General features: G+C 37.1%; 1 protein-coding gene across 3 annotated transcripts in view; it reads right to left on the bottom strand.

The window, feature by feature from the left end:
* The window catches only part of RABGAP1L (RAB GTPase activating protein 1 like), a 229,200-nt gene that overhangs the window by 184,027 nt on the left and 23,815 nt on the right, over nucleotides 1–21,358 (bottom strand). For all 3 annotated transcript variants that reach the window (XM_074546321.1, XM_074546319.1, XM_074546320.1), the window contains 7 exons: nucleotides 20,455–20,629; nucleotides 19,469–19,629; nucleotides 18,891–19,001; nucleotides 15,179–15,245; nucleotides 13,807–13,909; nucleotides 12,718–12,884; nucleotides 8,502–8,646 (listed from right to left, as the gene is read on the bottom strand). In XM_074546321.1, the coding sequence (XP_074402422.1) occupies nucleotides 8,502–8,646; nucleotides 12,718–12,884; nucleotides 13,807–13,909; nucleotides 15,179–15,245; nucleotides 18,891–19,001; nucleotides 19,469–19,629; nucleotides 20,455–20,629 (929 nt within the window). The remainder of the gene's footprint in view (nucleotides 1–8,501; nucleotides 8,647–12,717; nucleotides 12,885–13,806; nucleotides 13,910–15,178; nucleotides 15,246–18,890; nucleotides 19,002–19,468; nucleotides 19,630–20,454; nucleotides 20,630–21,358) is intronic.

Below are 21,358 nucleotides of genomic sequence, written 5' to 3'. Positions count from 1 at the left end.
TGAATTTATAGCCTTTTTAAAGCAAGCCTGAAGGATCACACTCCCACAGCAAGCACTGCTCTGTATGGAATCAGCATGGAATAATACTCTGGGCTGGAAGAGATCTCTGGAGATCAGGTGGTCTGATCCACTCCAAGCTCTGGTTAGATCAGGTCTCTCCAGGATCTGAGTGAGAGGTGTGCTGGGTTTGGCTGGGAGCACCAAAAGGAACTTGGGACAGGAATCTGGAAGGGGACACAGCTGGAACAGATGACCTCAGCTGACCCAAGGGATGCTCCAGACCATAGGGCATCATGCTCAGCATGCAGGGCAGGAAGGAAACTTTGAGGTGATGCCATTCATCTTCCCAAGCTACTGTCACATATGATGGAACCCTCACAGAAGATTGGCAGTCTATGGATATACAGAATTTTGTCCGTTTATTCCAAGGATTTTACTGCTCTTTTGACTCAGCTCAAGCCTAATTTTTTCTATCCTGCAATTTATGCCATTTACTTTCTTTTCCCTCCTGAAAAATTTTAGCGCATCTCAAAAAAAAAAAAAAAAAAATCCCAAAACCTTAACCGTTATAGTTTCTTGTCCAGGACACTCTACTTATTTCCTCAAAGGACAAATTCTCCACACTTCTGCTCACTTCCCACTCTTTCCCCCAGTCTGTATTTTTTCTTGATAAGAGATGTTCAAACAAAATACTGAGGCATCCAGTGTTCAAACCAGAAGAATTGCACACTAACTAGCTAAGCAAATACCCCACAGGAAAAAAAAAAACATACATAGAGGAACACAAAATCTTGGCCTCCTTCTCATCTCTTATTTTGATAGTCCAGGGTATCAAACAGAGGTCATGCTCAGAGAGTAACCCCAGTACCTAGGATAGCGCTAACAGGTTAGGCAAAGACTGTAAAAATACTTTAGGAAACCAACTCCGAACAAAGTCAGCAAAGAGGTTCCTCTCTCCCATCAGGGATTAACAGAATCAAATTTGTTTTTTGGCTCTCAGAAATAAATTCTGGTGAAGGACTCACACCAACAAAAACGGAGGTATTTAATGTGCTTGAAATTCATTTTTCATCTCCCCACCCAGTTTTACAGTGAAAGGGTTTTTTTGTTTGGTTGGTTTAGGATGCTTGTTTTTTTCAGTGGGCCATTTTTTTGCATCACACTTCAAAATTTGGCTTTAAACAATACTTCCTTCAACCATATTTTACACCAATTATATAGCTATAGAGCAGCTTCCCTGAGTGGTTCAAGTCCTTCTTCAGGAAATTCTACTAGTCCATCTGAAATATGACAATAGCTCAAAAGTCAAACTCCTTTTTCAGTTAACAAAAACAGAAACAAGGTGAAAAACTTGACAACAAAACAACTTACAGAGTTGTTTCAGAGATGGTAAGCATAGAAGTAAAAAAGTGAAGTACCTCATAAAATGTGTAGAAAATCTTCATGAATAAAGCAGATTAAAAAATGAACAGGTGAGATTTGAGCACTGATGTGAAAGAGAAAAGGGATATTTAATGTGTTTTAATTTAGAAGCTGAAACATGTGAAATAAAAAGAGTAGGTGGAACTGAAAAATAATATAGCTGGAGCAGTCTGAAGGAGAAGGAAGTCAGGTCTCTAAGATAAGTGGGAACAGAACTGGAATAATTCAAATATGAACAGTTTGATTTTTATGTAAGAGAAGAACAAACCTGAAGGAGGAGCTGAAGTTGGCAGCATATTATCAGAGCACAAGACACAGCGTTACTGACATGGAACCTTTCCATACATGCAAGATAAAAGCATTGTGAGAAAGGCCAGAAAAAGAGCAAATTTTCATTTATAAGGTAACAGGGAATTATAGAGCATGAACTATACTTCTGCCAGGGAGGATGAGAGTGAAACAAAGTTTAAGTCACGAAAGTCATTCTTGTATTAAATAAGGCAGATTTTCAGAAACATCCAACTTTTACCATTACAAAATATTCTGATGAACACAGAATGATTTCCAAATGCCTTCCAAATAACTTATTTATGAAATTATAATCCTCAGTATATTCTCTTATTTAGAGGGAAGAGAAATAATCAAGAGCAAAAAAATACAGTTTTAATGAATCTGAACTTGCATTGAATTCTGCTCACAAGAATTTTCTGCTTACCTTAGTTACATAACTAACTTGAAAAATTAATTTGGCAACTACTGAAGTACATGTAAAGAGAGCAAAATCAAAAAATAAAGGTAACAATTTTTCACTAAAAGCAAACCAGTAATAGAAAAACCCAGTATTTTGATTTTCATTCCTTTTTAGGAGTTATATGATACACATTTTTCACTTAGAATCATTCAAATGAAACCTAATGCTGAAAAATCACAAAATTTCGATTACCTTTCAAAAGGCTGCAGATTTAATTGCTTCTTTATGCAACACAAAATCTGAATCCCAAACCCTGTATTTGATAACACAGAGAGGGTGGCACAGCATGCAGCTGGATGACCTCTGCCTTTCCCTCACTGCACACCATAATTCACTGTTTTCACATGTTAAGGACTGTGGAAAAAAATCTCCCAAAATACAACCAACTGTCCTGTTGGTTGTGTGCAATGGACAGCCAAAATGACCTTTTTCTTCTTAATACAACAAATTCTGCATTTTAAATCCTTATATCCTCATATATATCTGATATGCCCTACCTTTAAAACACTTTGTTCTATGTCATATACTTTCAACACAGGCCCTGCATCACTGTCATATGAAATGACAATTATTTTTATATGTCCCAAAAATAAACCTTAACTGGGCATCCAAGAGATGATCCTCCCCTCATGTATTGCACATAAAATTGAGCCACCATGACATCTCTAAATTTGATGTACAAATGCTTAAAGCTGAATAAAAGAAAGTGCAGAAGAATTATTGCTTCAGTTCAGTAGTTTTGCTCCCACACAGATGACAAAGCCAACTAAATGCTGCACAGTGGAGGTAGTCTGGTAAACACAAACACGTTACACATGTACCATGCTGTCTGATCCCTGACATCTCAGATAACAGGCAAGGAAATAAAACTGGAGGTGTTGTCACAACTCTAGGGCAATGCATTAGTAATTTATCAATTTGTAGATTACAATCTACTTCCATCTTTGATATAATCAATGAGAAAAAAGATATATCAGTGTTAGAAACACTCAGAAGTTATGTGTTGCCTGGCATTTAAGGCAGCATGCCAGGCGCTTAGATTAGACATCACTTACACTCAAAAAATACCAGAAAGCTAATGATCAATACTAAAAAAAGTACCTCACACTGAGGTTAGAGAAGCTGTTGGTTAAAACCAGTCTTTTTAATAATCTTTATACAAAAGTGGCTAATTTTTTAATTACATGATATTGTGCAATTATCTAAGCAGTGGCAGCTTGAGGCCACCCAAAACTGATAACTGAAAAACGTGAGAAGATCCTTTAGCAATAGCAAGTTTGAATTCCTAATAAGCCAGCAGGATTGCAAATCCTTTTTCAAACTGATTACAGATAGACAAGGAAAGACAACCACTAATAAATAAAGCATCCAAATTATTCAAAATAATCAGCAATTGCTTTCAGACAAGATGAAAACACCAATTTATGCTCATTTTGTGTCTATTTTGTACCACAATCTGAACAGATTTTATGAAAGTTATAAAAAAACAAAAAGCCTGAGATCCAAGAAACAGAATTCACTATGATCCCACAGAGCTGAAACCTACCTTTATTAGAAAATATCCTTTACTATCATTCTGCAAAAAAAAAACCAAAGGCATCACCAGAATTCTCTGGAGCATTCATGAACCACAGGCCAGAATTAGGGAATCATGTTTTGCCTTGAACCTCACAAAGGAAGTGTGAGGAACAGATTTTATCAAAGAAAACATCCCTACCCACAGTGTTCCCACACACACCGCAGGAGTGTTGAGTGGACACTGAGGAAGAAGAGAGGGATAAAAGAGCTCAAGGTAAGTCACACTCCTTGGGTGTGTTCCACTTCCTGGAACAGAAAAAAAAACCTTAAAAACCCCCCAATTTTCCTTTTAATTGATAACCTTGCAAATACATTAAATACTTCTGCAACCCACAGAAGTGCTTCAAGTTCAAAACATTTCAAGTACTCACCTTGTAACACAAAGGCCATACTTGCATGAACAAATCTAAATACAACTGTAACTATCAACTGTAACCATGTTAAAAATAACAAGTCCTCCACAGTCAGTATTTTTCTATTTATTTAGGAAAGTATCACATGATCACATTCCTCCTAGCAGCACAATAACAGCTCCAGAAGTCAACTGAGTGCATTCATTTTATGATTTTTGAAGTTGTAAGGTGTAAAAATAATCCATTTTGGATTATTTTACAGACAGAGTCCATAAAATGACATCAGGGTTGTCAAGAATATTTTCTTTTCAATCGCTATTCTAAGTAGTGTCTGTATTTTAAAACTCTTTCCTTGTGGAACTACAGAAAGGGTTCTTGTCTGGAGATAGCTACTGGCCAAATGGCCTCATGAATTTAGGATTTGTGACATATTAGTTCATATTTACGGAGATGATAAAAAGACTCCAAGATAGATTTAACTGATCTTCTTCAGGACCCAACTTTGCTCTGCATTGGATTAATATAACAAACAGTTCCTGTGAAGTACACAAAGCTATTTTTAATTTGGATTAAAATGCAGAGTTGACTATTTCAACACTAGTCATGCAATTTTTCTCACACAATCACCCTCATTTGTTCACATCATAACCCCTATTTTATCACTAAATACTCAGTAGTTCTATTCACTCCTAAAACATCACCTCCTCTACTCCTTTGCCTTCCCGAGTACTGAAAAAGCCTCTACCCTCCCACAACACCTGACACACTTTTTAACTTCCTCTGGCTGATCATTTCTGATCATTCAGTATTGTCCACCTCTCCCCTCCTGCACACACCTTTTTGTGGGACCAGCACAACACCCCCAGAGCTTTCCTGAAACTTTCATGGTCCCTTGTTCTTTCATGTCTATTTTCAATGTCAATCCTCCACCATCTGAACTTCCACACCCCTGAAGTTCATTTTTCTATTGTCTATCTCTTTTTGTTCTTAGTGTTCAGACAGCTAATAGGAATAGGAAGATGAAAGTTTTACTTTCTTCAGTTTTTTATTTTTTCCCTCGGCAAACAAAACACAAATGGAAACAGTTCTGTGTTTCTGGAAGTCATTTTAGAGTTTTCCAGAAGCACCCCATAGCTCATGTTTAGAAGCTTTTTGGTAGGTAAGTCATCTTTTACCTGTTTCAGGATATCTCCTAAACATTCTGTGCTCACTCTGCAGCCAACTCACAGACGGCAACAAGAGCTCCTAACCAGACACCAGGGACGACAGAAAGTGTTAGCAAAAGTAGCTTCAACTCAGTAATAATCAGCTTAAAGAGTATTTTCTGGTTTTGAACAGAACTTCTTCTTCATACAGTCATCCTTAACCTTCCAACTTCATCCTGACTCCAGAAGAAACTCAAATGGAGTTATCTAGTGTTCTCCTGAAATGTCAAGTTTCATTAAAAAAAAAAAATCTAATAATTCAAATATTAGACCAAAAGGAAGGTCATCATTTCACAGTCTAAGCAAGCACTGCTGCTAAAAGCAGCCAACCTATTCATTCCTTTCTCCCTTTGTTATTTATTTCTGGGACTACATCTTCCTTTAAGTGCTTCTGCTGGAAAGCTATTTCCCCCAACCCTTAAGCTCACAAGTGCAGCCACTTCATCCTCTGCAGAACAATGCTACAATAAAATGCTTTCTGAGCTTTGCTTTTTCCAATACTGCAGTATCCACACCATCAGTTCTGGGCATGCTCTCACTTTGCTTAATTCTCCAGAAAGGAGAAAAAGGAGTTCAACCAACTGTGCTCTGCACCTGCTTACAAGGTTCTACTTAAGGTTAACAGTGAACTTTTCTGCATTTTAATAAAAGTTGATACTTAAATCCACTTTATTTGAAACCTTTACAGAAAGGGTAAGAACTTCCTCATTATCCCATTTTATATTTTTAAAATTACATTTATAATTTAATAGAAAGCTTCTTATTAAAGAGTGTGCTTTACATCTTAGGCTTTAACAAGAGATTAAAATTATTTTTTAAATTATCACCTCCAAAGCAAGGGACCATAAGTGATTGGATTGCCAGAAATATCTATTACAATATTAGTAATTAAAAAACAAAAGTGAGGTTGACCTGAAATATCTCTAGGTAACAATTGCACAATCTTAGCAAAGGTCTTAATTTTTTATGTAGCTGGTCACATGAAAAATCAAGCTAAAATGAGAAAAAGTATCAATAGCTAAGAATGCTATTTAGAGACTGTATGAGCTTCATTTCTACAAGCACTTGTTAAAAGACATTAGGCCTAACTTTAGTATAGAGATTATTTAAAATCATTATTGGCAGGTACCATGTTTGGCCTCCCATTAAAACAAAAAGAAAAGAATATTGGAAAATGCCTTCTTTTTTATGACCATCTTTATTCATATACTCATGGCACAAGACATCCCAGTGAGCTGTGTGCATGCAGAGTACACAGGAATCAAATAGTGCATTCTTATACAGGAAAAATGCAATGTATAGTGCTTTTGAAATCAATTAAAGAATATTCTGTGGGCATATAAGGAAAAAGCAAAAAAGAAAAAATTAAAAAAGGAGAAAAGTAAAAAGAACCTATATAGCCAGGTAGCTATCACACTTAAGATTAAAAAAGAAAAAGCCTTCTTCCAAGGCCACGACAAGACATTGTAAACTCAAGGGGTTTTTTTCCATCATCATAATTAGTACCCTGAAAAGAAAAAAAAAAAAAAGAATGAAGAGATTTATTTAGAAAAACTGCAAATGACTCATTGAACCTGCATATCCTCCAGGATAAAGAACTTCTCAGCACAGAACTCTAAATGTGGTTTCCATGAGAACAGAGGCACATCATATTTTTAATGTCTTCTCTTAGGAAGTAATCTACATTTAAAATATGGAAACTAGCATTAGAGAACTAAACCAAAGTTAACTTAGGTTCATACTCCAGTGGAATACTTGTTCTCTGCAATAAGATAAAGCCACTCTGTAATAGTACCAAGAGGACAGTATGCATGTTGTTCCTAATTGTGCTGCATTCGCCACATTCTGGAACAGCTGCATCCTTCCCAATAACTGCCATATTGGAAAAAAATATTTAATTATTTAAACTCTACCCTATCAAACAAGTTTAAGATCAATTTGGCTCTACAACTCACACACCCTGCAAGGAAAAGAACACCAACAGCTGAATTACACTACACTGATCCACAAGTTCCAAAAGCCAAATCTGAACTAATTCTTGCTGTGAACAGCAAAGCAATCCCAAATACCAAAGAAACAGAAGAAATCCTCTGGAGAAAACAGCATTTGTACTATTCAGAAGTAGCACCTGATACAAAGGGGGTACATCGCTGATCTGTGCCCATTCCCCTCCCTTTCAGGAATCAGATCAAAGAGCACCTGACTGTGGGGGTTTTGCAAGCTTGGTGTCACCTGGGATATGTAGAAGGGTTTACATATATGCGAGAATAACCACGCCTGCCTGCTCCAGCCTCTGTTAATCCCAGGGTTCTGACTCATATTGCACAAGCTAAAATCCAACACTTACCAATAACTAAGAATCAAGGAAGAATTTTTCCACAGTAGTGAGTGAGACTTTTTACAGTACTGACAGAAGAATGGCAGAGATCTGAAGAATAACTTGGTAAAAATAATCACAATTCCTGGTAGATCAGACATTCAGATCAAAAATGGCACAGGGAAAGCCTATTCTGAATGCTATGGGCTAATCCTCAGAGCACAAAGAGACAACAGTAGGCCAAGGGCCATCAAACAAACAACAAAACAAAAAATTCCACCCACCAAGAGGGAAAAAAACCCCTAAAACTTCCAACAGTGGGAAATACACTGAGGTATGTTAGCTTTGGAAGGGGCAGGCAAATACACTGGGTCCATGAACTGCAGCAATCTCCAACTGAACCAGGAGATATTTTAATAAACCCTAGATATAAGTGAGGGAAACTAAATCACATGTTAAGCAGTTAGGGGATGAGGAAATTCCCCATGTGAGCCTGGGAATTTTTTTTGTTTTTCTTTAAAACAGGCATTTAAAACCTGCCATTTCAAGCCTAATTTCATGCTGTCCTCTTCAGTAGCACAGCACATTCTGACCAGAAGAAAACACCTTTGAAAAGCATTTTCTAACCTGCTGGCAGAGCGCAGGTGCCTCAGCAACGCATTTGGAAGCACACAAAGATGGACACACATCATCTGCTGCTGCTATTAGAAGGCATCCAAACAATGGCTTGGTAAAAATACTATTACTCCTAATAGAAAAAAAAGTGGTAATTTTTTTGTCCAAAGCAGTTGTATTAAGAATTAATTGAGTACATTAACAGCAGAAATACAATAGTATACTATCCATGGAAACTGTAAGTGCTCATTTATCCTTACCTTCTTCTGCCTCATCTTCCTGGGATGACATAGGCCCTCCTCCACTTGTTGGGGTGACTAATTCTTCCTCTCTGGCAGATTCTCTTTGCAGGCTGACAACTTCATAAATTGCATCTCCAGCACTTGTGTGGCTTTTTCCTTCAGACTAAATGAAAATATGGATATGTATTAGGTTGAAAAATAAGGCTATACAATACTTTGGTCAGGACTGCCTCAGATTTCTTGCCTTGGCAAAAATGACAGTTCTGTTTCTCTCAGTTTTACAGGTAGAAAATATAAATAAAACTGCACTATTTCCAAAGTTGCCTCTTAACAACCATTTTCAGTATTGTTCAGAACAATGATTAAAAAAACTTGCCTATTTAATAAGCTATAATGAGATTAAGTCAAAGATAAATCTCAGCTAAAGAAAATAGAAGAGAACAAAGAGGAAAGACATCGGAGTAAGTGAAACAGGAACTGAATGCCTGAGGGGGGGAAAAGTAATTTTTTTTGTAGGTAAAGAAGAAAATGCAGAAAAAACAAAACCTCACCCTTCAGAAAAGCCTTAAATTGTGAAAATCTCTTTTTAGTTCTTTACTCACTAAAAACCAGGAAAATGTATCTTCAGCATAATACAATTTAAAATACACTCCTTTCAATGAGAAATGTAATGGAGTCCCATGGCAGGGGGTCTGGAACTAGATGATATTGAAGGTCCCTGTGAACCTACACCATCCCACAGTTCTATTACTTTCCTAAGAAAAATAAGCCAGTTAACTATAGTTTAAGCAGTTGCAAGATTTAAAATAAAAAGAAGATATGTTTTTCCTTTGAATTACAGTTATGAACACAGTTATTTTTCAGTGACATGTTGTGATGACTACATTTTTAGAGAATTGTATATAATTGTAAACTAATTATGGTATTAAATGAAGTAGCCCAAAATGCTGTGCTTTTGTTTCTTTGTGCATCTTGTCTAATCCATTAAAATAAGGTAATTATTGGAACATACTAAAATCATCAAATTATTCATGAAAAATAACACAGTTTCAGTTAGAGTACCCTCAACTTGGTTGGAAAACAAATATGATGAAGTTGAAAGGCTCCACAATACCTGCACAGGAGATATACACAAACTACTGACCAACACTTCCAATCCCAACCACCTGGTGAAATGATGCAAATGAGCAGCTTAAATAGGGACTGTTTTACTGACACAGTGTAAGTTATTTTGTAGTGAGAAACCTTTCCTCATTTATTTTAGATTAATAATTGAGACCCACTTCCCTTAAAGCAGAGGCTCCAATTACCAGCCAGTTTGCTGACTGAATCTCTCATCAAGTCAGCTTAATGAGTTTTGGGGTGTAGGCACAAATAGCCTGAACTCTAAAAATTAAGTAGGGTAACATTAGAGCTGTTATCCCTGTTTTATTCTCACATAACACCATCATTGAGTAATTGCAAAATACTTGGTTAAATCAATTACGTATTGATAGCACTAATGTTATTAAGCATGGCTATCTATAGCTTTTATTTTTGAGAGAGTAAGGCATGAGATACTGTGGGTTTTGCTGTATGTTAAAATTATTACAAATCTTCAGCTCCTTGCACATGTTCTGGTTAACTGCAAGACCTACCTGTATAAAATGTAAAAAATTTGACTACTGGTTTTCTCTGAGGCACAAATTCACCATTACAAGGACCATGTTCCAACAACGAAAATGTGCATGAGGAAAACAGTAAGACAGATAGAAAGAACAATCCTAAATGACACATTAACCTGCATTTCTGTCAGCTTTTAGCATTCTTTATACCTGAGCACACACCTTACACATCTCAGTTCAGACTAGTAAATGTGCCTGAATCCTTCCTCAGAAGGGTTATGATTTTTTTACAATCTACTTAATGCTCAACTGCCTTCCCAAGAAGTTCCCAAATGGCTGATCCCACTGCCATCTGCAGAGTTATTTCCCAAGGAGTAACAGTGCCCTGAGGTACAGGATCTTTCAAAGGCGTTGGCAGGAGCAGTTACTGCAATAGAACTGAGAATTGATGAAAAAACACTTGATACAAGTCACCCAAAGAGATCCTGGCAAACACAATCAGGACCTCATCTTGCAGAAGGATCACTAGGACTAAAAATATTCCTTTTTCAAAAATCTGCACAACAGACTCTGAATTTTGCAGCAGGAAGAAATGCACGTGTTTCTTCAGGGAAGACAGGAATGTGTATGTTTGTCACATTATAAGGGGTGAGAAAAAGAAAGCTTCCATATTACCCAATTAAAAATGGTACAGTTGCAAGTGATTTAAAAGGCAAGATGAACTGATAAGAGATAAGTATCACACAGCTGAGAACAGAATACTTATAAATGTATTTTCTTTAATGTCAAAAGGCAGATATTCTTATTTGCATGTAACAGTCAGCTTTCTCAGATTTTCTTAAATTCCAAGTTGCTATGCTAATCTCTAGAAGAAATATAGAAACAACATTGCTTCAGATTTATTTACTCCCTAAGTGTTAAACACAGCAGCAATTTTCCCATGTAACATCAACACAGCTTGGTCTTTTCAGACCTATTGCTATGCTCCACAAAAAGACAGCAAATCAAACAGTCCCTTTAGGCTCAGTAAAATTAAATCCCTGCTCTTTGGTTCCATTAGCTAAAGATCGTGTACTGTGGGCATTGGAACAGTGGTGCAACCTGGCCTCTGCTCTTCACTTTTGGAGCCAATACCAAGACATCAGTCTGTGGAGAAAGGAGGTGAGCAGTGGCTGCAGGAGGATGCAGCTGCACAGCATTCTACAGGGAGTGGGCAGATGTACTCCTGTATGTACCTCAGCCAAGGCCAAAACCAGAAGGGACTTGAGCTACAATCATAACAGCCTCACTCTCTTACATCTCAGCATCATCACCTTTGTCTTTAATTGGCCACATTCTTACAGCCATCTGCCCTCATATTGTAAATGTCAGCAGCCCTTGGATTTTACAAGGAACAATTATAGAGCCATTGCCCAGTTCTACCAGTCACGTGGACTTGCTTTAGTGATTGTAGAGAATTAAAGACAATTCAATAGGCAGGTTCAAAATACTTGAAGCCCACAAAACAATGACTTACAACTCATTACAATTCAGTTTACAAAGTGTGGTGGGTTAGGATTATTTCCTTCACAGTGGCTGTTTTGGGCTTCTGCTGGAAATGGTGTTGATAACATAAGGGAGTTTCAGCTCCTGCCCAGCAGCTGCTGACACAGAGTCAGGGCCACCCCACCAGCAAAAGGGCTTGAGGTGCACAGAAAGCTGGGAGGGGACACCGCCAGCACAGCTAACCCCAGCTGACTCAAGGGATGCTCCAGACCATATGGCATCATGCCTGGCACATAAAGTGAGGGTAAGCAGGAAGAAGGGGGGATGTTTGGAATGATGGCATCTGCCTTCCCAAGCCAATGTTACACTTTTCCCCAGGGGATGGCTGAGCACCTGCCCGCCCATGGGAAGTGGTGAATGAATTCCCTGTTTTCCTTTGCTTGAGCACATGGCTTTTGCTTTCCCTACTGAACTGTCTCCATCTCAACCCACGAGTTTTCTCACTTTTACTCTGCTGATTCTCTCCTCCATCCCACCACGGGGGAGTGAGCGAGTGGCTGTGTGGGCCTTGCTAGTTGGGGTTAAACCATGACACTGAAACCATACACATGCTACTTAATCCTTATGCATTAGAGCATCCCTGAAATAAACAGTTCAAAGAAACATCCTGCTGAGGAGCAGGTGCCATACTAACTTTTATAAAGGCCAAATTAGGACATGTGAGACTGTGGTGGTGTTTGAGGGTCCCCAGAATGAGGGAAGAGATGAGAATCTTGACTCCATGTTTTAGAAGGCTGATTTCTTATTTTATGATATATATTATATTAAAAGAAAATGATATACTAAAACTACACTAAAAGAGAAAGGAGACATCAGACGGCTAGAAAAGAATGATGATAAAATCTTGTGACTGACCAGAGTCTGACACAGCTGGACCTTGATTGGTCATCAAGTAGAAATAATGCACGTGAGACCAATCAAAGATCCACCTGCCACATTCAACAGCAGTGGAATAATTGTTGTTTACATTTTGTTTCTGAGGCCTCTCAGCTTCTCAGGAGAAAAACCCTGGCAAAGGTATTTTTCAGAAGATATGTCAGTGACATGAGACAAATGTTCTAAATTAAAAAACCCAAAGGCATTACCTGTTTCAGCTTCATATAGAAAGTTTCTGTGAAGGTTTTCCTGCTGAAGTACCAGAAGCGTTCGTTGGCAGGGTACACACGCACCACGGTCTCCAGCAGGAACCTGACTGGCTCCACCACCTCAGTGACAACCATGTCCACAGCCACAGTCATGAACACACGCTTATCTGAAACATAAACATGAGAAAAACTAGGCACAGCTCAAATCTAAACTCCTGTTTCAAATTAAAAATCCTTTCATTAATGATTATATTGCACCTGTTTTATTTGTCTGAGTTCTACACCCTCCATGCCTGTTGCACAGAATGAAAGTGTGCATTAACCATCTGATAACTTCAAAAACAAAGATATTATGTCCTTGTTTTAAAGACAGCGGGAAGACATCATGCAAAGAAAACACCATTAAAGTACACAATCCCCATCAAACAAAAGGACTATGCAGAGGATAAGGTCACACTGTGAAGTGTAAGGAGTTCTGTTACACACTACTAGAAATAATGTAGTGTGAAAATCCATCAGCAGCAACAGTGACATTGGCTGTAGGTAATTGGATATGCAAGTATGCATTAAGTACGCATTAAGCAAATGACCTGAGCTCTGCCCCAGGACAGGAAACAAATTCCAGACTTACATTCCAAGTTTTTTAATCCCATCAGAGAATATAAATTCCAGCAATAAGAAACTCTGCTATATAATCAAGCACTTGTATGCATCATTGCCAGCTGCCCCAAGATGCAGGGGATGAAATTTGTAATCAGCTCACAACTAGAAGAAGGAGAATCCCAATGCCTGCTATTCATACTGCTTTGCTGAGTACAATTTGCAAATGCTTAGAACCAAAACCCCAATAACCAGGGACAGGCACATCAGCCCCAAACACTAATGTAACATCTCCAAATCAGCACCACACACTGTTCTATAAAGAGTTATTCAAAACTCTGTGCTGGGCATGTTTATACAGAAAAACTCCCAGCAATGGACTCTTGGAACAATGTTTCATGGATTTAGACATGCACCACGACTGCCAAGAGAAAGTGCATACACCAAACCCCTGCTGGGTAAAACAAACACACAGATTAGGTTCCACACCTTTTGGAGTTTCCTCATTAAGTACTAGAAACATGGGCGCATTAGGATTCCACATTCCAGTAATGACATAAGCCTTCCCATCAGAACTCTTTCCCATGGATTCCTAAAAATAAAATCACACAGGATTATATTACAGTGTGCTTTGAGATCAAAAGGAGGGACATGGGGATGAGACACACTTCTAGGAACCTAAAGAAAATTAATTAATGGAATGAACTATTACTAGTATGAGTCAAGTAGATGCTTCCTGAAGTTCTCAGGAACAGTCCCTATGGATCACACAGGCCTGTTTGGTAGCCTTTATAGATAAAAGGAGACTGATATTCCCTCTCTGCAATTCAGTTAGGGATATGAGTGACTGATCCAGATTTAAATATGGAGAAAGGAGGTTGAAAGGAAATCACAAATGTCTATTTCTGTGCTACAGTCAAGAAACAAATCAACTACTCATTAAATCCAGCAGTTAAATGTACTTGGAATGTGAACATAAACAAAAAACAAAACAAAAAAAAATTCAAGGTGGAGTGTAGACAGGAATTCAAATACAGTAAAAAATGTTGTATAGATTTATAGGAACAACAACACTCCATAACTCATTCTTACTTATTCAGTTTTATAATCAAATAAAAAAGGGAAAATCAGAACTCATTTCAGCAACTAAAACCAGGAGAAAAAAAAAAAAGAGCTGGTAAAAACAATAAGGCAAATAAATGAATCTGACAAGAGAACTAAATACTGATAAATAGAACCAGCAGCATGAACTGAGAAATGAACTAGGCAAAACTGGGAAAACTGTAAAACCACAACAGGTCTTATGGGTTTAACATTCTCAAATTTGCCCTAAACCAGGTCACTCTAGCACTTCATAACTTGAAAATGGCTGTATTATCCACAGAGAGAAAGTAAATTGGCATTATTACAGAAAGGATCACATTGTTTTGCAGTTCTCTCTGAAGCAACTCTAAGAAATAGAATATTGTAGAAGACAAGGGAATACTTCAAACTCTGGGCAAGAATTTAAAATCAAATGAAGGAAAAGACAAAGTTTTTAGCCTCTTGGAAAAATAACAGCACTTCCCTGGCACCCAAATATGAAAGCAATTATTTGCTCTAAATTTTCAGGGAACATGCTTAACACAATACAAAAAGCTCAGTTATTTGTAACAACCTAATCTCTGCTTCACTAATTGAACGAAAGCCAGGTGCCACAGCTTTTGACAAGAATTGAAATGTTTTGTCCATCTTATGATTGTAGATATCATATCCCAGGATTTAAGAAACAAACAAAGCAAAAGATATTAAAAGCTCATCTTGCTGGGTTTTCTTTTTTCCCAATCACCTTATCTTATTTAACAGGTTATTAGAATATTACCATGTCTAGTAAATGCATGTCACTGTTCTTCACATTTCTTCCAGGGCTTAGCAACATCCCAAAGCACCTGTGAAGTTCATTTAAAACAAAAAACAAAGGAAAAGAACATATTAGCTTTTCACAATACAAGAATCTTTGCTTGAACATAATGGACAGCCACCTACTGCTTCTAATTTTAAGAGTACCTTTCAGAGAATTGTTTGTTATTGTTATGGCAACGCTCAGGAAACAACACAACACATGTTACAGAAAAGACAATGAAATTATTTTCCAGAATCAAGATGGCAGAAACTAGCATCTGGCCTTGAGTGAAAACTCAACTGTCCCTAAAGACCATTTATAATAATGAGTTCAAACATATCAACAATTCCTACACATTAGTGACGGAGACTGGCATGAAAAAATTCACTCTCTCCCCAGTTCATTTGAAAAATTGTTCACATGTAATCATAGGAAAAAAATACAAATGAATTCATTCTATTATTTACAATAGCACTGCTGCAAAAAAATCACAAAGCATCACAGACCCTCAAAGAAAACAACAAGAAGTAACCATTTGCTCAATTTTCAGACTTCATTCTTCATTTTTTAAATCTGAACTTGTGTGATATGCAGGGCCTTGAATTCCAGTAACATCATTTTAAAAGAAAATGTTCTCGATATTTTTAAGAGGGAAAAACCCCATCTCAAAAAATTTCCTCAGACATTCAGATATTTAAACTTCCTGACTACTGAAGGCAAAAATCCAGGCTTGAGGTCTCTGCAAATCATCTATATATTTCTCTCCTCTGAATATACTCCATTATGAATAAAAACACCAAACAGAATTATGTATGTGCAACAAACAGCAAGCTGTCTTGCATAGATTTTGAAAAACCTTAGATCTCAAATGAAAAAGAAATAATTGAAAGTAATTGCTATTTGAAATACCATGGAAAATTTGGCTTGTAATGCAGAGTTTTGTTGGAAGAATTTTTCTTCTGTTTGGTTCTCTGATAACCAAACTGCTTTTTCTCACTGACTTTTAGAACTAAGCAATATGCTGAACAATATTGCTTGGACATATGGACACCAGCAATTAAAATTTTAATAATCCTATTAACTGTAAAAGTCTTAAGATATGCAATCACTACCCCACCTAGTTTTCTTCTGTTACTTTAGGGGTGTAGGGTTTTCATTTTTCACCTCATTACACTTAACATCCGCAACAGTATTTTCCATACTCATTCACTACTAGAATCACCAAAATCTAAGTGGTAAATAAAGCACTAGAGAATTATTTTGATTTATCTATATCCATAATGCAGTGTCATGTAAAGCACCCCAGGCAGCTCAGATGCAGGATTTGGATTTAGCCACACAAACCAGATTCTCTGGGAGACTAATTCAGCTGGGCAGAAGCTAACAGCATACCTACTACTTCTTGTTTCTGGGGCAGAAATGGCTCTGAGAGAGATACAACTCATAGTATTAGGGGGATCACCAGCTCCTGCTACAGCTGCTACAGAGAAATGTAAGGTCAAGATGCAGAGGCAGGTCAAATATTTGTGACTTTCACAGACAACAGCTCCCAGATGCTGCTCCTGCTGTGCATCACTAAAATATACACAAGTTCTGATGTGTGACAGACAATATTTTTGGTCAGTATGTTTCCAAAAGAATGGGAGTCAGGAACAAGTAACCCCTGTCTCTCACAGGAGCAGACTTACGATACCTAGCAGCATCCTGCTGAAGAAGAGTCAGGGCTTCTCTTCCCTCTTATTTCAAAGAGGAAAATCACTTCAAACCAGGTCAGAACCCTCACTTGCAGAAGATGGATTTTACAGAAACAGTTGCCAGCACATTCAGCCTCTGACATGAGTGGGCTCAACCACACACCCAGGATTTAAAATGACCTGCACAGGTTGTGGGCCTCTGTCTCACTTCAGATTTGCTGGATTTCTGCACTTAAAGGTGCAGCTCTGTGCAAGTGCACATACTCCATTACTTTCTAGATCAGCAGAAAAACTTAAAAGAACTGTAATTCACTACATATATTTTAATTTATAAAAATACAAATTATAAATGCTACCGATAGATAAAACTGATAATATTAAGTTAACACTGTGACAGGACAAGGGGGAATGACTTCACACTGTCAGAGGGCAGGATTACATCAGATATTGGGAATAAATTCTTCCCTGTAAGGGTGGTGAGGCCCTGGCACAGGCTGCCTAGAGAAGCTGTGGTTACTCCATCCCTGGAAGTGTTCAGGGCCAGGCTGGACAGGGCTTGAAGCAATCTGGTCTAGTGGAAGGTATCCCTGCCCTTGACAGAAGAGGGTGGTCTTTAAGGTCCCTTCCAACCCAAACCATTCTAGTATTCTGTGATCTTAAAAAGTTTCCACTACTAATGAGAAACCAACCAATACTTTGTAATATTTTGCAGTGCTAAGGATGCCAGCCTAGACTTTAACCTGAGGTATACCTACATAACTCAGGATTCACTCTCCTGTATGACTGGTAGCAAACTATATGTAAACACCACTGTATTGAGAAGAGTGTGAATCCTTCCATCTCTAAGAATGAAAGGCTATTTCACTCTTAAAAACAGCTCCCTTAAAGCCCTTCACCATTAACCAGAATTTTCTTCCTGAATCCTATAAACAACTGAGACTTGACAGTCCCCATGGTGGGACTGAAGCCATGAAGTGCCACACATAACTCAGAAATGAACACCATCTCTTCAGCTGCTTTGAGCCAAATAAAAACTGGCAAAACCCAGGTCAAACAGGACATAAGAGCAGGAAGGGCCAAAGCCATGTATGAGAGTAACTTGCTGCATCACCCTGACTCAACCCAGGCTCTGCTGAACACCAGGAGGGAGCACTTTCTCTCAGCAGCAACCAAATCTGATCTCCTGAAACCATGACAAAAGATTTCTGAAATCTGTAGACCAGGGATCAAATTTCTTCAGAAATATTTTTTTGCATTGTAACTTCCTCTTTGAAATACTTTTGAAAAAACATTAAATTGCTCAGAAGCTCAGTTTGATGTAACCTGCATTCATCTTTCATCAGTTTTGAATTTTAATCTTATCAGGGATAAGTAGATAAAATGACTTAGAAGCCTGTGTATGTCATTTCAATTAAATAACTTTTACACAGCAAAGCTTGTGGGGATAAAAATAACATCCCCAAATGAATATTCTAAACATCACCAAAATAAAAGCTAATTTCTAAGAAAGATAGTTTTACATTGGGGAGAAAAGCAATAATCAAATGCTATTCATAAATGCCTCATTAACTGAATCCTGAAGGCAAAACTGTTTAAATTAAAATTACACTGAAAATAGATAACTTTTTTAAAGTCAATGAGTAGCAAAAACCTAAAACAATGACAAAAATTTTTACTATATAGTCCTTGTCTAAAACTTAAGATTCCATTCTGAAGTAAAAGCTGGAAATTAAATCAAAGGATCAGGTTTTGGGAGGGTTAGGGGGCACGTTTTCTTAATTCTTCTGTTTTCTCGAATTTCTTTTCACTACCACCAAATTCTCCCATTGCTACTCTTTTGCTAAGATTGCCATCTGGTGGAATTAATTCTGTTGTGCAATCATACTTGGTGTTATTAGTATTTTCTTTCTATCACATAACTTACCAAGTCAGAGAAAACAACATTAAATACCACTCTTTCAAAAATATAACCTTCATCATTTTTGTAAGATTTTTACCTTTCAATGGCCAGTTCTTTGTTGGAAAGTTGCTGAACTGTGATCACCACTTTCTTCTCAATTCCCTGTTTAAGCTTGAAGTACAATTTATCTCTATCCTTTGGCACAGGGCTAAAAAAAATAGAAACATTCTTCAGCAGGTATAGAACATGAATTATTTAATACAGAAAAGAGATTATACTGTCTAAATTTTAAATTAATTCAAAATTCATTAGCTTTAAAAAAATCACAAGAAACCACTAGACTGTATTTACTCAAGAAACTTAGCTTGATTAAAGTTTTTAAAAGACTTCTTACTATCTTTTCCATTTACATAGGCATCCATTGAGCACCCCTAAAAGAAACGATGCAGTGAAAAGAAATACACTTAAAGAAGGTATCCTGAATTTTTACCTTTTTACAGAAAAAATACAAAGAAGAAAATTGTAACATCAAACGAGTAGTTTCCTATTTAGAGCATTTCGGCTCAAGAAAAGAGGTCAAATGAATTTTTTTGCAACACAGTAGCTGTGTGTGTGGAAAGTAGCTGTGTGCTTTTTCCAAAGAGATTTCTACTTTTCTCTTTCCATTCTGATTACCTAAAATTTCCTTTCCCATCATCTTCTTTAACTTCTAAGGAGACACTGAAAGTGTACACATCACTGTCTGGTGTGGGAAGAACAAAGTCCTTCACGTGATCAGATGCTTGTTTGGAAGAACGCTTGAATGCCGTGGAGAAACTATACAAAATTCGGCTGACCTGCAAAAAAGCAAAATCATTCACATTTTGATCAAAAATAAGGGTGTTTCTAATGAGGCATTGTGAGGTATTTGAAGGTCAAAAATCACTTGCCTCTTATACTCAACACAAATCATGCCTCATGTACCACAAAGCACTCAACATCACGTGTTCAATAACCAAGCCATTTCAGTAACAACCTCTCCTATTTCCATTCCTGATACATTCCCCGCTCATGTCATGCTCAGTGAGTTAATATAAATTAGATTAGAGATTTGGAATGCAGCTCATTAGAGGACCTGCATAATGTACTTTTCAAGTTGTGTTTTTAACAAAACATACAACCTGCTCTGGCAGATGTCAAAACCCAAGGAGATTTTTTCTTTTTCCACCTTAAAAAGTCCTTTTCTCCCAGACTATTACATAGTTCTTCCTAAAACATCTAGGGCAGAGTACTGTAACATGGTTCTTTCTAATTCCAAAGGTATACAATGCAATTCCAGTATGAAACATTCACAAATGAGGCCTGCAAAAGCCCCAAATGAGGCTTTCCAAATCGTCCTATTTCAGTGCACTTCGGAATTTTGTTAAAATACTAAAAGCAAAAACTTAAAATTATAATTATTACATAATTATAATATATTATTATTTAATATGTATAATATATGTAATATTATATTATTAAAATTGTAATAATTAATATATGACTAGCTGCACATTCTGCAAAATTCATTCATTTGTGCTAACACATTTTTTAAGGCACTATACATCATTTCCACATTGGGAATAACCTCTTCAAACACCTGTATCCTTTTTCCCAGTCACTGCACACCACAGAATACTTACAGCTTCTTTAATCTCACAGGAGAAAACATGGATCTGGAACTCTTCTGTCCCACAGCTGCTCTCAGTGAATGCAAAGCAGTCACTCTCTGAAGTCCCATTTTGTCCCCTCACACAAAACAACACCTTATAGATGGGAAATGAGGCTATCTCCGAATTGCTCAATTGATTAATTATTCTGGCAAGAAAAGGAACAGGGCAGATCAAAGGAACAGGTCAGTAAAACAGACAGGCATACCTAAAAGGCTTTCCTGTAATTAGATAAATAAGAATCTAAACTCTAATTACTGCTCAATTCAAGTAGAAGAGATAGGTAGCAGGAACAGAAATGTTACGCTTTACAAATTAAAGGTGTAAATGCTCCTGGTTGCAACATTGACTCAATTTCTTTTATATGCCATATTACAGACAAACACAGTACCTCTAGATCACACAGTAAACAATGACCATTGTTTGTGAAAAACACACTAGAAATTTAGAAACCAGAGAAAATCCTAAAAATGTTATTTGTATACAAAGAAAATGCAATTAAATCAATCTAAAAATCTGTTTAAAAAATCATTATGAAAATTAATTCCGAATCAACAGGACTTAGCAAACAACACCACCACAGCTTAGCAAATGCTGCTACATTCAGGAAAATACTTAGCACAGATCTATGACTTCAGCCAAAATTTTAAAATACTCTCAAACACAAAACCCAAGGAATCTTTTAGAAACTTAAAAGCGGTAGTGGTGTTTCCGAACAGACTGGTGGATAGTGACTTTTAGAGAACAACAAATGTTATCCTCTATCTTTTCACTACTTGTCCATGTGCCCATTCACATCAAGGACTAATAAAAATAAGTCACCTAAAATCCCAAATCTGTAACAATAAAAATATAGGCCTAAACTAAAGGCAAGAAG

Source organism: Zonotrichia albicollis, chromosome 8, assembly GCF_047830755.1.
Source record: "Zonotrichia albicollis isolate bZonAlb1 chromosome 8, bZonAlb1.hap1, whole genome shotgun sequence".
Classification (NCBI taxonomy): Eukaryota; Metazoa; Chordata; class Aves; order Passeriformes; family Passerellidae; genus Zonotrichia; species Zonotrichia albicollis.
This window is presented reverse-complemented; position numbering and strand designations above follow the sequence as displayed.